Source organism: Aulostomus chinensis, chromosome 14 (genome assembly GCF_037954235.1).
Source record: "Aulostomus chinensis isolate RoL2024-O1b breed Wild chromosome 14, RoL_Achi_v1.0, whole genome shotgun sequence".
Taxonomy (NCBI): Eukaryota; Metazoa; Chordata; class Actinopteri; order Syngnathiformes; family Aulostomidae; genus Aulostomus; species Aulostomus chinensis.
In genome coordinates this window covers 4,313,377-4,335,186 of record NC_141333.1, presented here as the reverse complement: position 1 = coordinate 4,335,186, position 21,810 = coordinate 4,313,377, and the positions used below count along the sequence as shown (strand labels likewise).

At 42.7% G+C, this 21,810-nt stretch overlaps 2 protein-coding genes across 2 annotated transcripts in view; both read left to right on the top strand.

Moving 5' to 3' along the window:
- Nucleotides 1-1,019: 1,019 nt before the first annotated feature.
- On the top strand, nt 1,020-9,568 carry LOC147249488 (fibronectin type III domain-containing protein 7-like). The gene is made up of 13 exons (XM_086225121.1): nt 1,020-1,029; nt 1,238-1,498; nt 1,953-2,213; nt 3,304-3,564; nt 3,981-4,244; nt 4,531-4,785; nt 4,875-5,132; nt 5,488-5,742; nt 6,012-6,266; nt 7,343-7,603; nt 7,902-7,931; nt 8,097-8,134; nt 8,942-9,568. Exons 1-12 carry the CDS (start codon nt 1,020-1,022, stop codon nt 8,126-8,128), a joined length of 2,403 nt encoding a protein of 800 aa, XP_086081247.1. The 3' UTR covers nt 8,129-8,134; nt 8,942-9,568.
- Nucleotides 9,569-12,114: 2,546 nt separating this feature from the next.
- fndc7b (fibronectin type III domain containing 7b) overlaps nt 12,115-21,810 on the top strand; it is a 37,485-nt gene continuing 27,789 nt past the window's right edge. Inside the window, exons 1-9 of the mRNA XM_086225119.1 lie at nt 12,115-12,197; nt 14,308-14,330; nt 14,956-15,060; nt 15,305-15,565; nt 15,864-16,133; nt 16,542-16,805; nt 19,903-20,021; nt 20,114-20,255; nt 21,121-21,384. Of these exons, the coding sequence (XP_086081245.1) occupies nt 12,115-12,197; nt 14,308-14,330; nt 14,956-15,060; nt 15,305-15,565; nt 15,864-16,133; nt 16,542-16,805; nt 19,903-20,021; nt 20,114-20,255; nt 21,121-21,384 (1,531 nt within the window). The remainder of the gene's footprint in view (nt 12,198-14,307; nt 14,331-14,955; nt 15,061-15,304; nt 15,566-15,863; nt 16,134-16,541; nt 16,806-19,902; nt 20,022-20,113; nt 20,256-21,120; nt 21,385-21,810) is intronic.

The following is a 21,810-nucleotide window of genomic DNA, read 5'->3' as shown; positions in this document are numbered from 1 at the left end:
GCTTGTTGCAATACAGATGAAGAAGACAGGATTTTTTTTTTCTTACTGTGTTAACACAAAGGAACAAATGACTCCCCTTCTTCTTCCAGGCTGTTGTTCATTTCCTTGTTGTCCTTCCATTGTCAGGAGCTCTAACACTGTGTTGTACTCACGCTGCCTTAGTATGGTAGCACTTAACGAGATGTACCTGAGCTATTAGTAAGTTGATAGTATTAGCCGTCCATGGAGTACTTCTGCTTTCCGGAGTGTCCTTCAACAGAACACCATCCATATGTCATCGACCATGATGCTATCTGTTGACCGCTACCTACAACTTCCAGAGGAAAGGCGAATTGGGCGTGTCGTTAAAAGTAGTGGCAGGTAATAAAAGTGTGGTTGCGTTACTGTTGTTTATTACTTTTACAACCCTCGAAAGGCCCATAAGAAGTTAAATCCTAACATCATAAACAGAATCAACAAAGTAAAAACTCTGGCTTTTAAATGTAGAGTAAGATATTGATAAAAAAAAATAACAAGAAATTCTCAGTCACGTGGTTTTAAGTCGTGTTATTTTGTCTTGAACTGCTAAGTATCATTGCAATTACTCCATGCTACTTTGGAAAAATATTGACAACTTAATACAATGTTCATACTGTACATGAATGTAGGACTTCTAATGAGGGAGAGGCCAGTTTCTTTGTCACCCCCCCCCCCCCCACACACACACACACACACACACATATTTTGTCTTGACAACATCCAATAGATACATATAGAATATCGAGCCCATAGCTAGAATGGTGTTTTCTTCCAGCTCATGCTACCCTACCCCAAAGAGTGCGTCTGCTTTGCCATGATTGGGCAGGTGACTCCACTGGGAGGGTCCAGGTGCGGGTATTTCAACATACACAGGCACCATATATATTCAAGAAAAGGTAAACTACTTCATACAGGAGCTTTTTTTTTTTCCATTTCAAGTGGTAGATGTCAAGAAAATTGGGAGCAATGAGGTGGCTGGTGATTTCAGTGTTCCTGTGGAAATGCTCACAGGTAAGAAAAAAAAATATGATGAGACAGCCCTGTTAGAAAATGCAGTGTATAGTTATTTAACAAGCTCACTGAGGGGGCCAACTTTTTGATAATTTCTTCTCATTTAAATTTGCAGACTGCTGCAGACTCAGGTACTTAAATTTTTTTTTATTTATTTACTAATACTTCACTGTAGATACTTGCAAAATAACTCAGTCTCCTTTATCAGGTTTCACAGTATCTGTGTTCTCGACAACATCCAAGACCGTAATCCTCAGATGGACCAGGTACTCTGGGGCCAACTCATACAAGATCAGCGTTGCCCCCAAAAACTCACCAAATACCCCCATCGCTTTCGCCCAGTTTGGACCAAACACAGTGATGGGCTCTGTCAGCTCTTTGTCCTCAAACGTTGAATACGTCTTCACAGTTGAAGCTCTGGATGACTCGCGCTCAACACTGAACAGTGCAGGTGTTGAGTCAGCTCCAGGTGAGGAAGACTTCTGACAGAAGACAGATTTAGTGACATATCTTACTAATAAAAAAAAAAAAACTTAAAAAAAATGTATTGTAAGAACTGTACAGGTTTAATTTAGTGTTGATTAGGGATGCACAATATGGATTTTTTTTTTTTTTTTGCAATACTGGATGTTTTGATATCTCTCAACTGAACTGGCTGACAGCTGATGGCATTTGCCACTTTACACTGAGAATCTGAGTCAGCTGCCTTCCTCCAAACTGAATTTAAATAGTAAAAATAAATGTGAAAATCCCCAAATGTGGAAAAAAATCAGTCATGTAAAAATGTCTTTGCATTACACCTGTGCATGCACGGAAATTTTGCAGTTAGTTTGTCATTTCCATGGAGGATCCATAGCCTGTCACACCTATTTGAGGTTAAACGTCCCATTCTGTGCCCTCCTCTTGTCTCTGAACTATTTCAGCTCCTGACATGATGGATCCCATCCAGATGGTGAAGCCAAAGGACAGCCGCACCTTGATGGTGGAGTTTAGCGAGAGGAGTGAGGCGACTCATTACATCATTCGAATCCAGAACGATGATGGCTTTTTCAGAGAGGACACGGTGTATTCGTCCCCTTCCGAGATTCAGCATCTGACGCCGTACACTGAGTACACGCTCAGCATCCTGGTTGTGAGCAGTGGCGGCCAGAGCCAGCCGTCCGCCTCTGTGACTGCAAAAACAGGTAATTTTGTTGTTGTTGTTGCTGCATTGCTTTACATTATTTTTTTCCTCTTGAACAGCTGGATCAAAGCCTGAAAAATGTAATGAGTGAGGAAACTAACACTCAAGATGTGATTCATCATTCACGGAGGGGTACAGATCATTTCTCATTGCTCCCCAGCTCAGTAGAAGTCATCCGATCCCCTTCATTGTCCCAGCAGAGTCTCAGTATACAATCTATCTAAACATCTTAAGTCAGTTCCAGCTCCCAAGAAATTCCCCAGAAAGCCCCCAGGCTTGTCCTGTTCACTGGTAACTATACCTGACCCTTCTATGTCAAACACAAAGCGACAGCCTCAACCTGAGAGCATGATGTCCCCTTTACCTACACCCCCCACCTGGGGGGGTGAATCTGATACACATGTGCTAAAAAAACAACAATTCATTGTTTTTTTTACAATCAGTTCCTGATTTCATCTATTTTTTTTTTTTACGTTATATTCAGAATTACGATATCACCTATACATTACAGTCAACAGGTCCTGTATATTAAACATCATTTTCAAAAGAAAACTTTTCACTTCTTGATTTGAATGGGGATGTAGCTGGACTTGTCTGTTGTGAAACATTTTATTTGAATCATAACTCTGTAAAAGCATTAGAGCAAAAGCTAAAAGCTCTTAAGCGTTCCTCTTTGACGGGGACGGGGAAAAATCTCAGATGGCGTCTGCTTTTGTCTCTGGATTCCTGTAAAGCATCATGAAAATGTTATTTCATCCCATACATAGGCTACTATTTAGCTAAGCTAGCCTGATTGTGCTGTTTTCTACAACTTCCGAATACACCACATACTTAAAACTGTTCTATCTCATTTTTTATTTAAAGATTCTTGTCATCTTTAACCAAATCACTACAACGGTAACTATCAGTCAGTGAGCAGGAGTACACATGTATAAACATCTTCAGGTGTTATTACATGAAGGACGAACACTCCGATCTCTGTGGGTGTGGCTGCATCAGATTGAACTGATGAGATATCAGCGCTTGTTCTCACCTTGGAGGAAAAAGGGCCAGGACGCCTCACAAACATCCGCCTTATGTCTCTTCCACAGTTTTGCCTCCTTCTCTGCTCACCACCTCGTCACCCAGTAATGACAGCATCATTGCATCCTGGGACCCCATCGCCGATGCTGTCCAGTACACCGTGTCCATCTACAAATTTGACTCAAACACCGAGATGAAGCAGAACACCTCAGACACCAATATGACCATCTCCGGCCTTGATGCCGGCTCCCTCTATGTCATCAAAGTTTTTGCCTGGGACCTGGAAGGCCGCAAGGGCGAGGCCAGTTCGTACATCAACCAGACAACACGTAAGGGAGCACTGTGACAGTTGCTGTCAATATCGTTGCTAAATTCCAATGAATCCATTACATTTATTAGGGAAGTCGGCCTGATGTAACAAGCGTCATTTAGTAGACTTCAAAATTACACCATGTTGTCTTCAGGAGAGGTACAACAACACAACACAAAGTAAGTGTGTTCTCGAGCACCACCTTGTGGGTTAAGGAAGTCTGCTTTATCATTCAAAATCCCAATATTATCAGGTTTCACCTCAGTCTCACTGTACAGACCAGCGACTCCACAGGGTGCATGGGCCGGCTCATCGCTACTTGTGCCTTCATCAGGGTCTGAGCATGAAAGTGCCGAAGGCCAGATCATGGAGGTTTGCACTCTGAGAGTTCTCTAGTCTGGTGTGTGATGATGTTTTGGTTTTGTGTATTGACAGGACCTCCAACACCAGACTCTCTCAACATCTCTGTGGTGATGAATAACAGCCTAGCTAGACTGTTTGTATCCTGGGACCTTGATGAGGAAGTGTACGGACCCATCCGGTTCTATGTGACGAGTGACCAAGGCCTCACCTGTAACTCCACATCCACCTCCTGCACCTTGTCGTCCGTGGGCTGTGGCGAGACACACACCATCCAGGTCACTGCTTCAAACGAGGCCGGGCCAGGCCACCCATCCAGCCCTGTAGAGTTCATCACCTGTGAGTAGAGCGTTGATGTGACACAGACAAGTGTTACCAACCAATCCTGCATGTGCTGATGATGATGTTACATCCCATTGGAAGATTGAAAGATTTCCAAACAGTAGACATTTATTTATGTTAAAGAAGTTTACTTTGACATGTGGCTGATACCGGTTCATCCAAATGTCACGCATGAGAGCAGATGTTGCTGTGAATCCTTCACCATAACCCATGAGAAAAACGTTGGCATCATGAAAACGCTCTGCTGATTGTGTCTCACTTCCCTGCTGTCCTGTACCTCCAGTCCCCTGTCCACCAGAGTCTTTAGATCTCATGGAGTCACCAGAAGGAAACTGCACGCTGACGTGGGACACGGTGCCGCACGCTGACGGCTACATGGCCTACATCAAGAGGAGTGACGGGGGTGAAGAGACGTGCAACACCACCGGCGACAACTGCACCTACCACTGCATGTGTGGCTACACGTACCTGATGTCTATCTTTGCATTCAACCAGGCTGGCTGCAGTCCTCAGGGACATGTGCTCAACTACACCACATGTAAGTGTCGGGGGGGGGGGTGTTAAGACAATACAAGGGCTCCCTTTGGGGTCATGACCATTAGATGTGTCTTTATCTGTGTCCCTCAGTGCCCTGTTGTCCAGAGGATGTGTCCGTCTCTCTCGTGAGCACTGACACACTGGAGATCATGTGGACGGCCTCGCGGGGGGCGGACCTTTATGTGACCCGGGCAAGGGACAGTTCTGAGGTCATCCTGTGTAATGACACAGCGCCAGTGTGTGCTCTCTCTGACCTCAGCTGTGACAGTCCTTATAGTGTGGTGGTGATGCCCTGCAGTGAGCTCAGCGGGTGTAAACATGCATGCACAGCTCACACCAAAGAGACAGGTAGAAACACTCCCACTCCAAATCTCCACAGTCGGATAAAAAGCAGTGAATGAACCCTGTAAAAATGAATACATGAATAGTTCATTCATTTTCTTTCTGTCTGTCTGTCTTAATATAGTTAAAATTAACTGCAATATCACCTAGACAACACAAAGTCTGAGTGTTTTAATAAGTTTTTTAGTGAATGGTTATTCATTCTCTTTCATCACTGATTTGAATGGTTTATTGATCTTTCTAGCCGAATTATTTAATCTAGATGTGATTTTCCTCAAATGCTTAAACCACTGTGGTACTGTAGGACACTCAAGTACAGCTCTATAGATCGTTTCATTCCTCTCTTCCTCCCCCCTGCTAGCACCCTGCATGCCCACAAATCTGCTGCTCAATCCCAAAAATTCTTCCTGTGTCGGCGTCAGCTGGACAGCAAACAACCGTGCCGCCACATACACAGTGAGCGCAGTGGGAGATGATGTCACATACACCTGCACCACCGGCGGAAGCAACTGCGATATTGCAGACCTTCACTGTGGCTCCATCTATGAGGTCAGCGTCATAGCAACCAGCGCCGCCGGCCAGAGTTTACCCAGCTACTCTGAAACTCTGGAAACAGGTGAGAAAACAAAGGTGCGGAGTGACGTGGATGACAAGGAAGAACCAAGTTCAAGAGTCAAAAAAGCTGCTTAACTCGAGTGGAAACACGTGTCCTAGCACAGTCTGTTTTACCGTTTGCTGCCATATCATTTACCCAGCTACAACTTTCTTGTATGAGTCTGTGCGTATAAAATACTCGCTGTTTCCTTCCGGTACTGTGTAGATTTTGAATGTTCAGGTGGATGTTATGAATGGACTGAGCTCCTAACACATCATGTTCCTCCGCAGAACCCTGCTGTCCGGTGAATCTCAATGTGGACCAGGTCACTCAGGCCATGACCAACATGTCATGGTCTCACGCTAAAGGGGCACATTCTTTCGTCACCACGCTGACATCATCGCATGGCCACGCTCGCTGCCACACCCAGGACTCCCACTGCCTGATGGGATGCATCACTTGCGGCACAAACTACACAGTCGCCATGGAGGCGTTCAGCCACAGTGGGCGGAGCTCCAACTGCACCTATCAGGGCTTCTCATCCAGTGAGTAACAAAGGTTTCAGCCAATAGGAAGAGAGGAGATCACATTGATTTAGAGCGTCAGAGAGACTCTCTTACAAGAAAACACGATTGCAATATTTTTATGGTTTTTCTTCTATTTGTTCAGCTATTTCAGCTTCCTTCTTGAAAAACGTACGCAACTTTACAGCCTCTTTGATAAGTAAGATTTAAAGTCCCCTCTCCAGTCATAGATGGTACAGTTGGATATTTTATATAAGAAGCAAATCTTCATCTAATAAGAGTATTTTGCCTTTCGAGTTCTTACTAATAGGTATCCTGAGCTCATTTCCCCCTCTGCATCACTTCATTGTGACTGCAGAATGCAGAAAAAGACAGCCATGTACATTTAGCTCGAAGCAAATGGCGAACGACAGCTAACAACTGCACAACTGCCCAAAAGATGTTGGTTTATGAATGTTCAAGTATATCGTCAGACATAATCCATGTCCTCTGCACTTGACTATGCGCTCATTAAGCCACGACACTTTGATTTGAGCGGAAAACAAACCATTCGTAGACCTTCTGGTTCTGCACTACCGATAACGAAGGCAAGCGAGTTGTTAAAACTGAATCACCAGCCGGTCAGGCTCAGGGTTACTGTGAGCTACTGTGAGCAAGCAGTGGCCCCAAAAGATCCCGCCATTTATTCAGTAATCCCCAGAATTTTTGGATTACTGAGTAAACGGCAGGATCTTCTGGGGTTTTTAGTCACAAAATGAGGAAAATGACATGCTTTGGGCAAAGTATTGATCCAACTCTAACCTTAAATACAAACAAATACAACAACGAAATACAATCTCTGCTTGTATTTTGAGTTTCTGATCAAATGTCCTCAAGTGTAACAGCACCCTGAAAATCCTCTGAGGTCGTTGCCATATTTTTGCCATTACTGGACTCTCCATTAATTAGTATGAAAGATTAGGCACAAAACCTTCAAAGTGTCCTCAGAATTGTAGCTCAAGCCTTCATGCACACACTACATCCTGTATTTGTAGCCAACATTAAATATGTCTGTCGACACCAAAGGCACATGACATCACTTCCTCTCTGTCTGGTAGGCGCTTGCTGTCCATCAGGCGTGCGGCTCTACAGGATGGCTGGCAACTCTCTGCGGCTGTACTGGCGCTCGGCTGGCAGCAGCCACAGCTACATGGTAGAGATGATGGGAAGCAACAACAACTACACCTGCACAGCTTCACCTGGGGAGAGCAGCTGTGACGTCAGTAACATCCAGTGTGGCGATGTGTATCATGTAGTGGTGGCCCCGCTGACACCAGAGGGCAGCAAAGTCCTGTACTGTCCCATGAGACTCTACTCAGGTATGACACGGTACTCAGAATCTTACCTAGAACACTTCTGTGAACCTGAACTGTCTCATCACACATTCTCCAAAGCTCTAGGGATTTCTTTGTAAACAAAGTTTGAAATCTATACTTAACCATAAAGGTGATTTTTGCTTCTCACGCAGTCACAAACAGGTGTTAAGAGTTTATAAAGAGATGTTCATGGGGTGTTTTGTTGTTAGCAGTCATGGCTTCAAGCTAAAGTTTGGCTCCATCTGGAGTCACAGAGAAGTAACGCAGCACGGAAAAAAACTTCCTCTCTCTTCTTTTGCAGTGACCTGTGCAGGAGGTGATGTTGGCACAGGTGAGTATGTTAACATCCAGCGCTGCAGTGTTCACAAAGATGTTTAAATCGTAGCACACACAACTGTAACTAATATAGCAGCGTGACACCTTTAGCAACATATTCTCCATGAGGAATATATTGACAGACGTCACATGATTTTTACTGAAACCTCTTTTCTTCCAGTGATTTTCAGAGGAAAGAGAAGTGTTGCATAACGGATGGTAAGTTGATGTACGACGTGTGAGCACCAATACAGCAGTACACGATACTAGAGCGTGACTGAAGAGAGGAGATGTTAGCTGTCTTTTTTTTAATCACTGAAATGAACTTTTTTATTGTTTGATAAAGAACTGTCTCTCAGACAGGAAACCAGTTGTGTGGCACTAACACTTCTCTGGTCTACAACCAGGGGCCACGTACACCAGAGGCGGGGGGCAGGATTAAGCCCCCCTGAAAGAACGTTGATGATTGAAGGGACTTAAACTGAGCTGTGCAGTATTTTATAAACATGTAAATAAATTCATGGTCAGCAGTGGTAATTGTGGCACAAAGCTCATCCTTATTTTTTTTAAATCATTTTTCAAATGTCTTTTTCTATTTCTAATATAGCAAAACTTTTCCTCTTTCGTTTTTTTTTTGTTTTTTTTTTTTAGATTGGCTGAAGATGCTTCATTGAAAAATAAATATAGCGAGATGGATAAAGTTATTAAAGACACCAATCAATTGTAAAGTAAAACACACAATAAAATCCAAAAAAGTTTGCCAAATCAAATGAAATAATAATAATAACGAGTAAACAAAAGAAGTACCTTCAGGCTCAGGCCCTAATAAAAAAACACAGAGCCTGGAGCAGTGCTGCAGTGTCTCCCTCTGCTGGCCAGAATTAGACAAAACTTGAACTGCAAATGTTCTGCAACAGTGGAAACCTAAAACTGTTGACTTCACTGTGATATTAAGAATAGTTTTTAAATATTTTTTTTTTATAAATAAACCTGAATCACTCAATCATTGGTGTCTTGTTTTCACAGGCTCTTCTCCAATCATGCAACCTGATATTTGTCCTCCTCTTCCCCCTGCGCCATTCATCCCCACGCCTGGATACCATAAACAGAACAGCAGTCAGATGACAACCAGCGAGCCAGCCTGGGCTTCGCTATATAGATTAGACCTGTACACACTGTGTGATTGGGGGGAGTGGCTAAGGCTTGATAAACTCTGGCGAACATTTGTTTAAATTATGCTTGTATGACATGGCCAAACAGTCATAGCCAAGCTATACACCAAAAGGTGTATTTAGCCTTTCAAGTACTCACAAATACTGTGGGACTCTTGATCTCACAAAGAATTTTTTTTTAATTTTCTGCATGACTTGAGCTTAAGTAACACACAAACGCCATGCTAAAGCTACGCTGACAAGCACGGAGGAGCGCGTGGCAAAATGCACTTCTTGGATGATGTCATATATGTGATGAAGAAAGGATAGCTTAAACAACACAAGTCTGTCTAGCAAATAAAAAAATCATGGCAAAAATATGATGTTGATTTGTAAAATTAAAAAAAAAAAAAAGTAATGTTCATTTTTTTTGATCAACAAACTCAATTTCTATGACGTACTCTGAAGTCTTGGTCTGACACCTCTGCAGAACTACCAAAATATTATCAACAGGAATCCAGACCCGGTAACACAACCCCAGCACCTGCCAGCGAACACGTTTCCCTGCAGTTTGAGGAAAAAAAGGTTAAATCAAACATTGTAGCTTTGGCCCCAAGTAGGACGCCTCTTGAGGATGAGCAGCGGACATCATGGAGAGCAGCAGCAGCAGCATGTTTCCCTCTGTGTGTCACACTCTGTGTGTTGACGCTTGTTCTCAGGACGAACTCCAAACATGTGTCACTGTGGTTATGTAACCCGGATGCGTGACTCTGGTAATAAAGAATTCCCTCTCAAAACTTTTGTGATTGTGTTTCCTTCCATGTAGACGTGAACTTTAATGTATATATCAGGGATGACACTTTAATGCATGAATTTGATTGATTAATTAAACCGCAAATTAACGCGTTATAAAAATTAACGCAAGACTTATCATAGCACACTTGAGTGGCAATTCAAAGAGAATTTTACCCAGACAGGAGCATTTTAAACTCGGCCCATTGAAGGACCCGTACTTGGCGGTGGCTCGTCACTTAACACGTCGCTGGTCAAAGTGCCTGCTTGAGACTCCGCCTTAAGATGTCCTGACTTAGGTTTTATTCAATCACCAATAAAAATGACTACAAAAATGTTTGGAAAAATGAATTTGAATTCTTAATTTGGGGACTTTAAGCAGATATATCAAAATGTGATTAATTAGATTAATTAATTAGAAATCCTGTAATTAATTAGATTTTTTAAATTGCCTGACAGCACTAATACACACACACACACACACACACACACACACGCATCATTGTCACATTCCTACTGACGACTGAATCAATAAAATCCCTTTATGTTCCACTAAAATCTATCAGGAACTGAAAATACAGATTTTTTTTTTTTAAATGGAAATGTGTTTTATTTTCAAAAACCCAAGTTTTAGACATGGATTAAAAACCCATCATTTCGCTTTTGCTTTCTTGCAGTGTTTTATAATATAATGTTTTTTTTTATCATATATTATCCGTTTCTTATTATTTGTATATTCTAATTTATTTGAGGTCATTCTGATGGTTATTTTCAATGGTTTTATATTAGGCTTCACAAATTATTATGAGCAGAGCAGATTAAAAGCATGATGTTAGACTAAAAATAGAATCATAATTTATAGATCAGTAAGCTGGAAGTCAATTGGCACCTGATGTCAGAGCAAAAATGTCCTGTCTGTTAATTTTCTCAGCAGTGGTTTGAACTCTCCTCAGTGCAGCATGGCGTTATTCTGGTAAATGTTCCAGGAAACTAGACAAGAATACGGCGTCCTGGGCAACGTGGCTCCACACATGAACGTGGCTTCACTTTGATGGTTTGACCTTCCTGAGGTGAGACAGGTTTGTTATATAGTTTGATTGTTGTTGTTGTTGTTGTTGTTGTTGTTGTTGCGTTTTTTTTTTTTTAACTTTTGAGATTTCCTTCCATCACCTTCTTAACGTCTCTGCTCATAAGCAGTCATAAGCAATGACCTCACCCTGGAGTTCAGCCCCCAGTGGGCCCCCCTGCACTCAAATAAAATAAAAACAAAACCGTTTCCTTCCTGGAAATAAATAATTAGCGATGGGTTTCCTTTCTCCCGTAAAACCCTGCACCATCAGTTTCACAGGGAACCCATCGTGAGCTGAGGACAAAGCAAGTTTCACTAAGGTCCCTGAGCACAAAAGGGACGGTCCTGGCATTATCCCTGCTGGACTGCTCACGGTATAGATTATCAATAATGATACTGCGGGGGCTCTGCTGGGAATAGTTGCTATTCACAGCTAGAATATGGAACTGGACCTAACGAAAGAACTGCTCGCTCTTTGAGAGTTTGAATAACATCCCCCCATAGAAAAGAAACAACCACTGTGCTATTTATACAACAATACTTACAGGACCCAGAGACAACGCGGTTAAGGAGGAATTGTTTCGGTGGGGTTTCTCTGTTTGTTCGCTTGTCTTTCAACGGGATAACACAAAAAAAAAAACGTGAGGCCAATTTTCACCAAACCACAGTGCTGAGAATCAAGGTCAGATGTAGCGCCACCTGGTGGTGACCTCTCACCGGGACCATCAGATCCGTTTCACATTTTGTCAGAAAAACCTTTAGAACTTGGTGATGGTTTACTGGGCTGGGTTCTCACTTAACAGCGTGCACCACCTGTCTGCTCCTTCGTGTAAAATCCGTTTGCTATCAGGTTTCTCCACCCTCTCGTTCCCTGGAACACCCACATTCTCAGTGTGGGCTTCGTCATTGCCGCTTGCAGCTTGAGGTCGCTCACACCAACAACATTACAAAAAAAAAAAAGTCGCATTTTTTATTCGTTGCTCTTTGCTTTCTCACCGTTTCTTGATCCAGTGCGTCAAACATTATAAACAAAGGTTTTATTCTTATTCCTCCTCCTCCCTTCTCTCTCCTCACCATCCAGCAGCATCACCACCTGCATGTGTTCAATGTTTTTTGATTCACTTCCCTTATTTGGTCAGTTTTCTCTCACACCTCAAACAAGCTGCCCCATAATCCACTGGTGTGGAATGGAACGAGCCCCTTGCGTTCTCAGGAGCACCGTGGTCCAGTTGTTCGGTCCGGGCCGTGTTGCAGAGGAGCTTTCATATCGGTAAACTGAAAAAGTCGGAGAGTCACCAAGGTGTCAGGGGCCAAAAGTTCAGCTTGGAGGAGGTGCGCCCATCTTGTCATGACTCATCAGTTACCTCCACATTAGGAAAAAAACAAAACACTTTTTTTTTTCCTGTTAAGTTGAGTTATGAATTTTCAGAGCAGTTGCCGACTCTGCCGGAGCTCTGGTTATTGCGTCATGACATGGTCAGAGCCTACGACCTGTAACAGTGTACAATAAGGTGTACGCAACACTTGCCCTTATTCATGAAGCCTTGAAATTGCTCAATTGTTCAAGCGGGGCAGCTGAAGTTTCAGGTTCTGAGGGCCATATCCACTTTCATGTCAACTTCCTTCCCTCTAATACACGATGAGGAACACGGAGGTGATCGCCCTTTATTCCCTTATGATAAAAGATCCATGTCAGCCCACATAAATACGGCGTATGCCAACATGTCATGATGTTAGTTAAAGAGGGTTTTTCATCAAAATGAATCACTTCACATGCGCACCAACAGTTTCTAGCCTGATGGGTTTTGTAAGGTTGTGCTATTTAGATGGAGTCCCAATTCCCAAGTTTGCATTCTTGACTTTGGTTTCAGAGGTACTTGTCTCCTTTTGCTTGAGTGGCCCCTCCCAAGCCTTTATGCATTTAGCTCAGGTCATTCTCCGTGTTCTTGTGTATTGTTACAGAAAACAGTCGCCGCTCAAACATGTGTGAGGTTGCGGCGCGCCTCTGGGAAGTGGAAAGGGAGCGAGCGCGTCTAAAAAAAAAAAAAAAAAAAGGACTTTGGGATGAAGAGCGAGAAACTGCGATGGATGTTATGTTTTCAGAGTTTTTCTGACGCTCACAGGATGAGGACTGGTGGTGTTAGTAGGTCAGGAGACGTCCGTGAACGTAAACTCTGAATCAAGATGTTATGACGTCACGATGACATCAACGCTGGTCAGTTTAAATCGAGACACTGGTTTAAAAGTGGATCATCGGAGTCTTTTCACTCAGAGTCACGTGTCCAGTCCTTATTGTTGCTAATGTTACACCAATTAGTCAATATGCACATTTTGGCATCAAATATGGCGGCTGTATGTATTCCTACCATAACTACCAACTTGGCTATTGAGTGATAATGTTCATGTTCTTGAAAATATAAGAATAAAGGTATGTTTATCATCGCTGTCAGCTTATCACACAGGAGTGGAATCATGCAGATCCACTGAATGGTGATCGGAGGTTGAGATCTTTCCAGACATGGAAGTCATAAACAAGGCCAAACCAACCAAGAAGAACGCCGCCTGATTCAAGGCTGTTGATCGAGGATTGCACTTTTTTCAGGACTGAGCTCAGTTGTGGCATAACTTGTTTGTGACTTTGGAATCCTGCGGCTCGCCTCAGTAACCCCTCGGTTATAGTTGCGCTTTACATCACTTTCTTTCTTTCTTGGTTTTGTAATTTTGCCATTTCATTGTTGTGGTTGCATCACGTATTTTCATGACCGGCTTGACTGTGTGCATGCTCACAGTTAGTTTTTGAAAAAACAACAACCAACAACATAACTATTTCAGTAATATAGAAGATGTGACAATGATGGGCCTCATTCATTCAAACGTTCTTGTAACAGGCTGGCAAAGACTTCACAAAGTAGAGGGATTGTCCCTATGCTATGCTTCGTGCATACCGGGGATCTGACTGAACTGATCGTTGCACATTTGTTGATGAATTGATGACAATTCCAAGATCGATTACTTTTCCTGTCGGAACCTGTTATAACCAAGTACTGGGAAAAGGTACTGGAACTCCTGTGTGGGTTTCATGGTTGTAGCAACACAGAAACAGGTTTTGTGAGGTGTGTAACAGCTAGGAATAGATGTATATTTGCCAAAGCTAATTCGCAGCCAATGAAATGAACGTTATGAAACACAGATTTGTCGCTGTGTTAAGAGGGTCAACATAAGTCCAAGTCTGAGAGCGAGAGAGAGAGAGAGAGAGAGAGAGAGAGAGAGAGAAAGCGAGTGAGAGAGAGAAAGATAGAGAAACACTCTTGTCACCTGTGACTTCAGGTGAATTCACCAAACTCTCATCCCTCCATCCCTCCCTCCTGCTGTGTTCCCAGGGCAGCTTTGCCTGAGGCTGCTGGTGAGACAGCCCATCCCATTTGGGGAATTCTGATTGGTTCCCATGCTCACTGGTCGAGAGCTCAAAAGAATCCAGACCACCTTTTGTATTTGACTCTCTTGTATACTAAACTAATCGTAATCCCGCACTCAATGTCAAAGATGGGACTGGTGGGAGCTATAAGCTTTTCTTTAACATTGGTATCTCTAAGTCAGGTAAATATACTTTTGTATTATTCAAACCTGTAAAGGCTAACAATATAAGTCTAATTTGATATTAACTAACAGCATATTATTGATTCAATTAATTTTGTTATTTGCAGATACCTTATATTGCAGAGGGTAAGTAAAACCAGAATATCAAGGCTGAATAATGTAAATTAATTCTGAAATATGTAGCTCAGAAAGAGAATGTGATGTTTACTGCTTTTTAAACTTAGGGAACCTTTTTTTTTTAAATCACTCAATTATTTAGATTTCTTTCTTTTCAGGTTGTAAAATCCTATCAGCGACACCCTCTGGCCCTTCTTCTATTTTGGTAAAATGGGACAAATATCCAGGGGCAACAAACTATTTTTTGGACCTTCGGGTTAAGAATGATTCAAATATTGCCCCGGTTGTGGTGACCCTGCCTCCGACCCGGACAGAGAAGGTTCTCCAAGGGCTGCGACCGGGAACCGACTACATAGTGACTCTCAAAGTCTTCCAGTTCTACTTCGTGACGTGCGTGGATACGAGTGAGGGGACCACAGGTAAAGGGACCCACGCAGCACCTGACATGGAAAGCAAGATTCCTTATTAGGGCCTGAGCCAGAAGGAATCTTTGTTTTGGCTGGCGTCTATTGTCACACATAGGCTTTAGGGATGAAACTGACTAAAGAGTTCAGAATGATTTCAACAGTCAGAGCTGCGCCTTTACGCGCAGAAATGCGCCATTACGCACGCACACAGCACCGCTTTGTAGCTTCCTAAACTCGCCTTGCTCTCTCCCCCCAGTTCCCGACACCTCGCAGATAACGGATGCCCGGGCTTTGACTAGTACTTCAATCATGGTGGAGTGGGCTGAGGTTCCCTCCGCGGACCGCTACTACTTGGAGGTGCGTTCTCAGGACTCTAACCAAGTGATCAACCTGACAGTCACGGATTCCTCCGCCGTGGTGGGAAATTTGACGCCCTCCACCAACTACGACTGCTTCGTCCACACAGTTAACAAGGCCGGCACGGGAAGCAAAAGCAAAGTGAGGACCGTCACCACATGTGAGTCTCCGGTGTCATTCTCTCTCAAACCTGGGGAAACTTTGAACAAGTGGGTACTGATGTGAAAGTGTGAACAGATGCAGTTCACTTCCAGAAAGTTGTGCGTGTTTACTGCATACGGTTAGCATGCACGATAATATCGGCATGTTATCGGTATCGGCAGGTATTTGTCATTTTTGGTATTTATGGTATCAATCTGATATTTCATGTTTATGTCAGCCCATTTTGCTCCAGTGGACCTGCTCATCATGTGGTGTCTATATATCTATATAGTGATGATGCGTCTCTCTGCCTGCAGTGACGCGGCCTCCAGTGAATGTCACAGCAACACAGACAGGCCGGGACACAGCCAGGGTGACGTGGCAGCCGGTGGAGGATGTCCTGGTTTACCACGTAAAAATCCAGGACATCGACGATCACAACCACAAACCGTCCTCGTACAACGTCTCAGGCACCAAGCTGGATGTTCAAGACATCCTGCCGTGCTCCACCTATCTGATATCAGTGTCCTCGTTCAGCAGGTTTCTGGTGCAGAGCGAGCCCACACGCTACACATACACCACTAACAGTGAGTCAGCAGTGCCAAATCAACATCAATAACTTGGTGATTAGAATCTGGGTCAGCTATTCTTACTGAGGCGTTCCTTTCAGACATGCAGAATTTGATCCTCAGGGGAAAGCTTTCAGACGCCCTGACAACCTACTTGTTGTTGAGGTTGTCAAGAATACATAAACCTGAGGGGGAAAAAAAAAACCAAAACATCTCTTAGTGGTTATTTTGCAATTTTTTTCCCCAACATGAGATATAAAGAATTTTACGGTTACATTTCACATCTTTCATTTGACAATTCATTAAAATTACCTAAATATTGTTTATTTTACCCCAACTCTCCAAACTTGAGGTCAAGTTTCTGTGCCAAGTTGTGTCTGATTACCTGCACTGACGCAAAACACTGATGCGCTGTCTTACTTGCAGAGCTGACGCCAGTATCGTCAGTGTCGGTGGACTACAGCTGCAGCACGCACTCCGTCACAGTGCAGTGGTCGGCTGTGTTCGGGGCAGACTCCTACAAGGCCACGGCGATGGGTGAAAACGGCACTCAGCTGATGTGCACCAGCCAGAGCACCAGCTGTCAGATCAGCGGGTTGAGCTGCGACCAGACGTTCACGGTGCATGTGACACCCATGTCGGAGAACTGCAAGAACATGGCGAACACCACCTCAGCCACCTTTCAGACTGGTGAGACATGAGATGATTTTATTGTTAAAACACAAGAACAAAGAAAGAACCTAACAGACAGATTAATGAGACCTTAACAACGTTAAAGCCTGACACAAGATTAATGATCTGACTCCAAATCTACAAAGATACCCAGGCAGAAGGAACTCTCTCATGGCACAAGAGCCACATGTAAATATATTATAAATGATGTAGACCCAACTAGGTAGGATTTGATGTAACTCAATCTTCTTAAGAGGGAGGAATCTTGTTCCTTGAGTGACTATGCAATCAGTTTTGCTGAAGCCAAAATGATCCAGGACTGAAATAGAAGTTTCTGGGAGATATGCTTGTTTAACATGGTCCCCAGTGCCAGACAAGAGGATGGATACCCTCCTCTCCTCTGTGTGTGTGCTTTAGGTAGCTGAGACCCACAGCTGAGTGCTAGTTAGCTTAGCGCAGTGAATGACACTGGACAGGAAGTGCCAACAAACCTCAGTCAAAAGTCATCAAATCCATTTCATCTGGTCTTTGCCCATATTAATTAGGGTTGTATTCCTTATTCACTATGAAGTTGCATTTTACCAGCACAAGAAAGTGTAAGTGTAGAATCAGAATCACGTGGACCTGCTTCGATGTCTGGGTGCAGTGATTTGACCTCAAAAGCCTCATTGTAAATCCTTGGCCACAAAACAAACATTTGTTGACGACTAAAAGAGCAACAGCTACGACTAATAATTGACGACTTTGAGAGAGATGAGTTGGAGGGTTACCTCTGGACCAACCAAGGTCCTAAACCACATCTCTTTGATAACGTTTACCAGAGGTATGCTAACACTTCCCATTCACTTCCATTCATTGTGCTAAGCTAACTAGCTAGCTAACTAACTAGCCCTGAGGTGGTCTGTGTGAACTGAGGACAGTAATTGTTGCATGGCAACAGATTTCACTTCACCAGTCACTGCGCTAAGCTAACTAGCATTTAGCCAATCTCTGTTGGTTGCCCGTTGGTTGTCTGGCTCTGGGGAGGATGTCAAATAAGCGAATATTTAAAACAACAACAACAACCACAACAACTCAGCAGCACAGGAAGGGTATTATTTTCTGGGTGATGTTCCCTTAAATTTAAGTTCAGCACACTACAAACTCAACATGGACAAAACTTTAATTGTACTTGAAAATGGTTAATTACATTCTGTTGGGAATTAATCAAAAGGTCAACAAGTCAAGTCAGTAAAGCATCAAATGCGGGTTAAAATGCACTAATGACTTATTCAGGAGTTGAACGCTGCGTGGGACGAAGGATGTAATACCTCTTTTTTATTGTATTCTGGGAGCACAGTATCCGTGCCCTAGGGGTAGAAGTGCAGATTCAGACCTTAATGGGTGGGTCTGATCTCCCACAAATCTTGTGCACAAATTCCCGACATCTTAATATTCTCTCAACATATCAAATATACTGCCTTTGTGATTAAAATCTAAATGTCCACTCTTAAATGCAACATAATCGGAGTCTATTTTAAGGTATTTATCCTGACAATATCTATCACATTACTCTGTCATTTGAGGCGAGTATGTATGGAACTAGAGACCATGTTTTTACATCTATGTTTTAGTCATATAACTGAATAGAATTATTGCCGTCATTCTTAAGTGCTGTTACTTTGAGGACAGCAAAGGAAAGTAGAGATGCGGCTGCAGGGCTGAATTTCGCTCGTGTGCTCATAAATGCCTGGGTTGTGCCCATCCAAGCTCACATATTGGGGCACTGACGGCGTTTTAAACTGATTGGCAATGTATAATTTTACTTAACGTCGGCTGTCACATGGAACTCAAACAATTGATTGAAGCAAGAATGTCAAACATATGCTGGCTTTAGTCTCATAAAAATAAGGACCTTTTTTGTCATTCATGACAGAAAACTTAGATTTAAGGGTTTTGGCCTGTTATTTAGTTGTGTTTCCTTTTCTTACTGAAAACAAACACATAAAAAAAACCTCCAGGAGCATCTTCAATGGCTGGCAGGTTTTTTTTTCCCGGTTGCCAAACATTTTGCGTTGTAAGCATAATGAACCTGAGGTAAGCCAGAGGTAATACTGTAGTTGTCGTATTGGATGGGAACTCAGTGTCAGTAGGATAAAAACATTTGGAAGGTTAGTTACAAAATTCCAGTCAAGCCAAACTGAAGTCCAACATCTAGATTTGATTTTGCTGGAGAAACCAAATCAAGTCAACTGCATTACAGCGCATCTATAAAAAGTTTGGTGGACGAACATCTGTTCTGCTCCACCCTGCAGTTAATCCTCTCGTCTCACGTGTCACGCTGTTTTGTTAAGGTGCTGTTTGAATCCTCCCCTGACACCACATTGTGAATCACTGTGGTTGCGTGACTTGGAAGATGCCAAATATGATTTCACGTCATGTTATTCTTTAATGCCATTTGTTTGGTTATTTAATACAATAGAAGGGCATTAATTACCACAACGCAGTACAATAAATCCACTTGTAACAGCCAGAGGAAACAGTGCCATTTTTTAGAGGTTTTTGAGGATGCGTGACATTACTGATAGTGACATATTAAATTGCTCTTAATTAGACTTCAGAATTCAAAATGATAGGATAGATAGGAAGAATGAAACAATAGATTTGCCTTTACTCAATCGAACTGACATTTTAGTTAAACCCTTCAACGTGTTTGAGATTTCCGAGGTCACATCAGTCAGGAGCCCTGTGGGGATACCAGTTTACAAGGTCTTTTTTCCCCCGTTGTTTTTCTGTCTAAGTTCACACGTTCATTTGACTGCATCGCCTTTGAAACTGGGTCTCCCATTGAGCTCTATATCATATTATGTTGTGCTCGTCCCATTGAGAATGAGCTTGTGTTTGTGTTAAACCTGAAACCTCATGGAGTGAAAAGCAACACTGTTGTGTAATCTTCAGAATCAGGGCGTTTTTTAACCTGAAAAGGGATTTGAGACACTGGTCTTTGATGTTGATAGTCAACTAAAGCCACTGATTCTCTTTTCCTCTCTGCAGCATCATATTTATTAATATCAATCTTTCAACCGATGATGAACGAGATGCTTTGAATATTAATCAGTAATCTCTTTCCTTCAAGTTCCCTGTCCTCCTAAGAACCTGGAGTTGCTCCGAGACTGTTCCAGTGAAGTCATCGTCTTTTCCTGGGAGAAGACAAATAACACAGATCACTACTTGGCCACGGCAGTGGACTCTCAAGTATTTCTATGTTATTGATTTTAAAATATTTGTCTCATTAAGTAAACGATCAGAATGTTAGAACTAATTTGTTGCGACGTGTCTGTTGGCAGGGAGTGGTTCAGGAGTGCCTGACTGAAGACAACAACTGCTATTTCACGCACACGGTCTGTGGACGTCACTACTACTTCACCGTCTACTCCATCAAGGGGCAGTGCAGAAGCCAGATTAGCTCGACTGTTGATACCCGCACAGGTACGGCTCTGTTTGTGCAGAGGGAAGATGTGTTTCCCTCTTCCTGGAACAAGATGATCGCTCCTGATGCCTTTGTTAAGTTTCCTCAGGATCCAGGCTCATCTGCCACAAGTGCATGGCTGTATGTGTTATGGAAGTGCTATGAGTGGTCAGTTGATCAGAAAAGTGTTTTTTGATCCAATTACCAAGATCTATTGGATCTGCGCAGCATTGTTGTGTGAATCTGCTTAAATCCAATATCTATCCATCATTTGCATGATTTGAATCTCATAAAAAAGGTACGTGTTCGACAGCTGGACTCCAAATGTGAGCGTCCTGTATCCGTATGACGCAACTGAAATGTTTAAATTAAATAAGAAGATTACAACTTGATATTGACTCCTTTGTTAGAAGCTTTTTCTAACGCTAAATATCATCGGTGATGAGGAAAAATATGCTATGATTCCAAACGGGGTAGACTGATTCAAAAAGGGCTAATAATTGTTCCATGTCGTTTACAATTTTGTGAATGAAAATTGCATCTGCTCAGCAGATTAGTGAGTAAAAAAAAAGGATTTCAAAAAGAGTGAATAACGGGGGTTACATGTGGAATAAATCCCTCCCCACACAGCTGATACTGGTCTAGATATACACACGCAGTATTTGACAACATGTCACCACTGAACTTTGTGAACGAGAAATATTTTAACAATGACACGGACAGTTGTCCGGTGATAATATCATGAAGGAGAACTTTTTTTTTTTTTTCCTGTTTGCCGCAACATTATTTCAGATGTTTTATTGTAAATTATTGAAATAAAATTCTAATAAAACCACAGAATGAAATGCAATCTCGTGATTGTCTACACTGTCTGTCTGCCTCCAGCACCCTGCATTCCACAGAATGTGCAAACATCAGCAGACTGCAACTCCAACCTTCTGGTCAGCAAGTGGGACCTGGCTGAGGGTGCTCTCCGTTACACCGTGGAGGCCTTTGGCAACAAGGGAAACAAGCAATACAACTGTAGCACGCTGTCCAACAGCTGCGCCATCGAAGGCGTCCATTGTGGCGAGTACTTGACCATCTACATCACAGCCTTTGATGACGAATGCGCCAGTCCGAGGACACTGGGACCTGTAGCCGGGACAGGTGAGGTCAGGCTGTTAGAGGACATCAGAGAATGTATAATTACATGATGGGTTAAAGAAAAGAAAAACACTGATATGCAGAAGGATATTATTGATGTAATAAAGATTTAAGTGGCATTTTCGCATCATAAAAGGCTGATTTATTTGTACCATCACCTTTTGTTAACTGTTTAATTTTTAGATGCTACCGAAAAGTTAAATCTAATGAAGAAAAAAGCAGATTTGGTGTAAAATGCACAAATAGCTAAATACATATAATTTTCCACCCGTCCAGGGTGAACCCCTCCTCTTGCCTGAAGGCAGCGGTGATAGGCTCCAGCCCCCCCGCGAGCCTTAACAGGATAAGCAGTAGAAAATGGATGGATATCATTTTCCACCTAGCTAAGAGTGTTATCGATTTATCGCCAGTGACATAAATGTTGAGTAG

Coding starts and splice junctions, on each gene's coding strand:
- LOC147249488 (XM_086225121.1), top strand. Junction 2,214..3,303: donor CTCTGTGACTGCAAAAACAG/GTAATTTTGTTG, acceptor TCTCTTCCACAG/TTTTGCCTCCTTCTCTGCTC. Junction 7,932..8,096: donor AGGAGGTGATGTTGGCACAG/GTGAGTATGTTA, acceptor CTTTTCTTCCAG/TGATTTTCAGAGGAAAGAGA.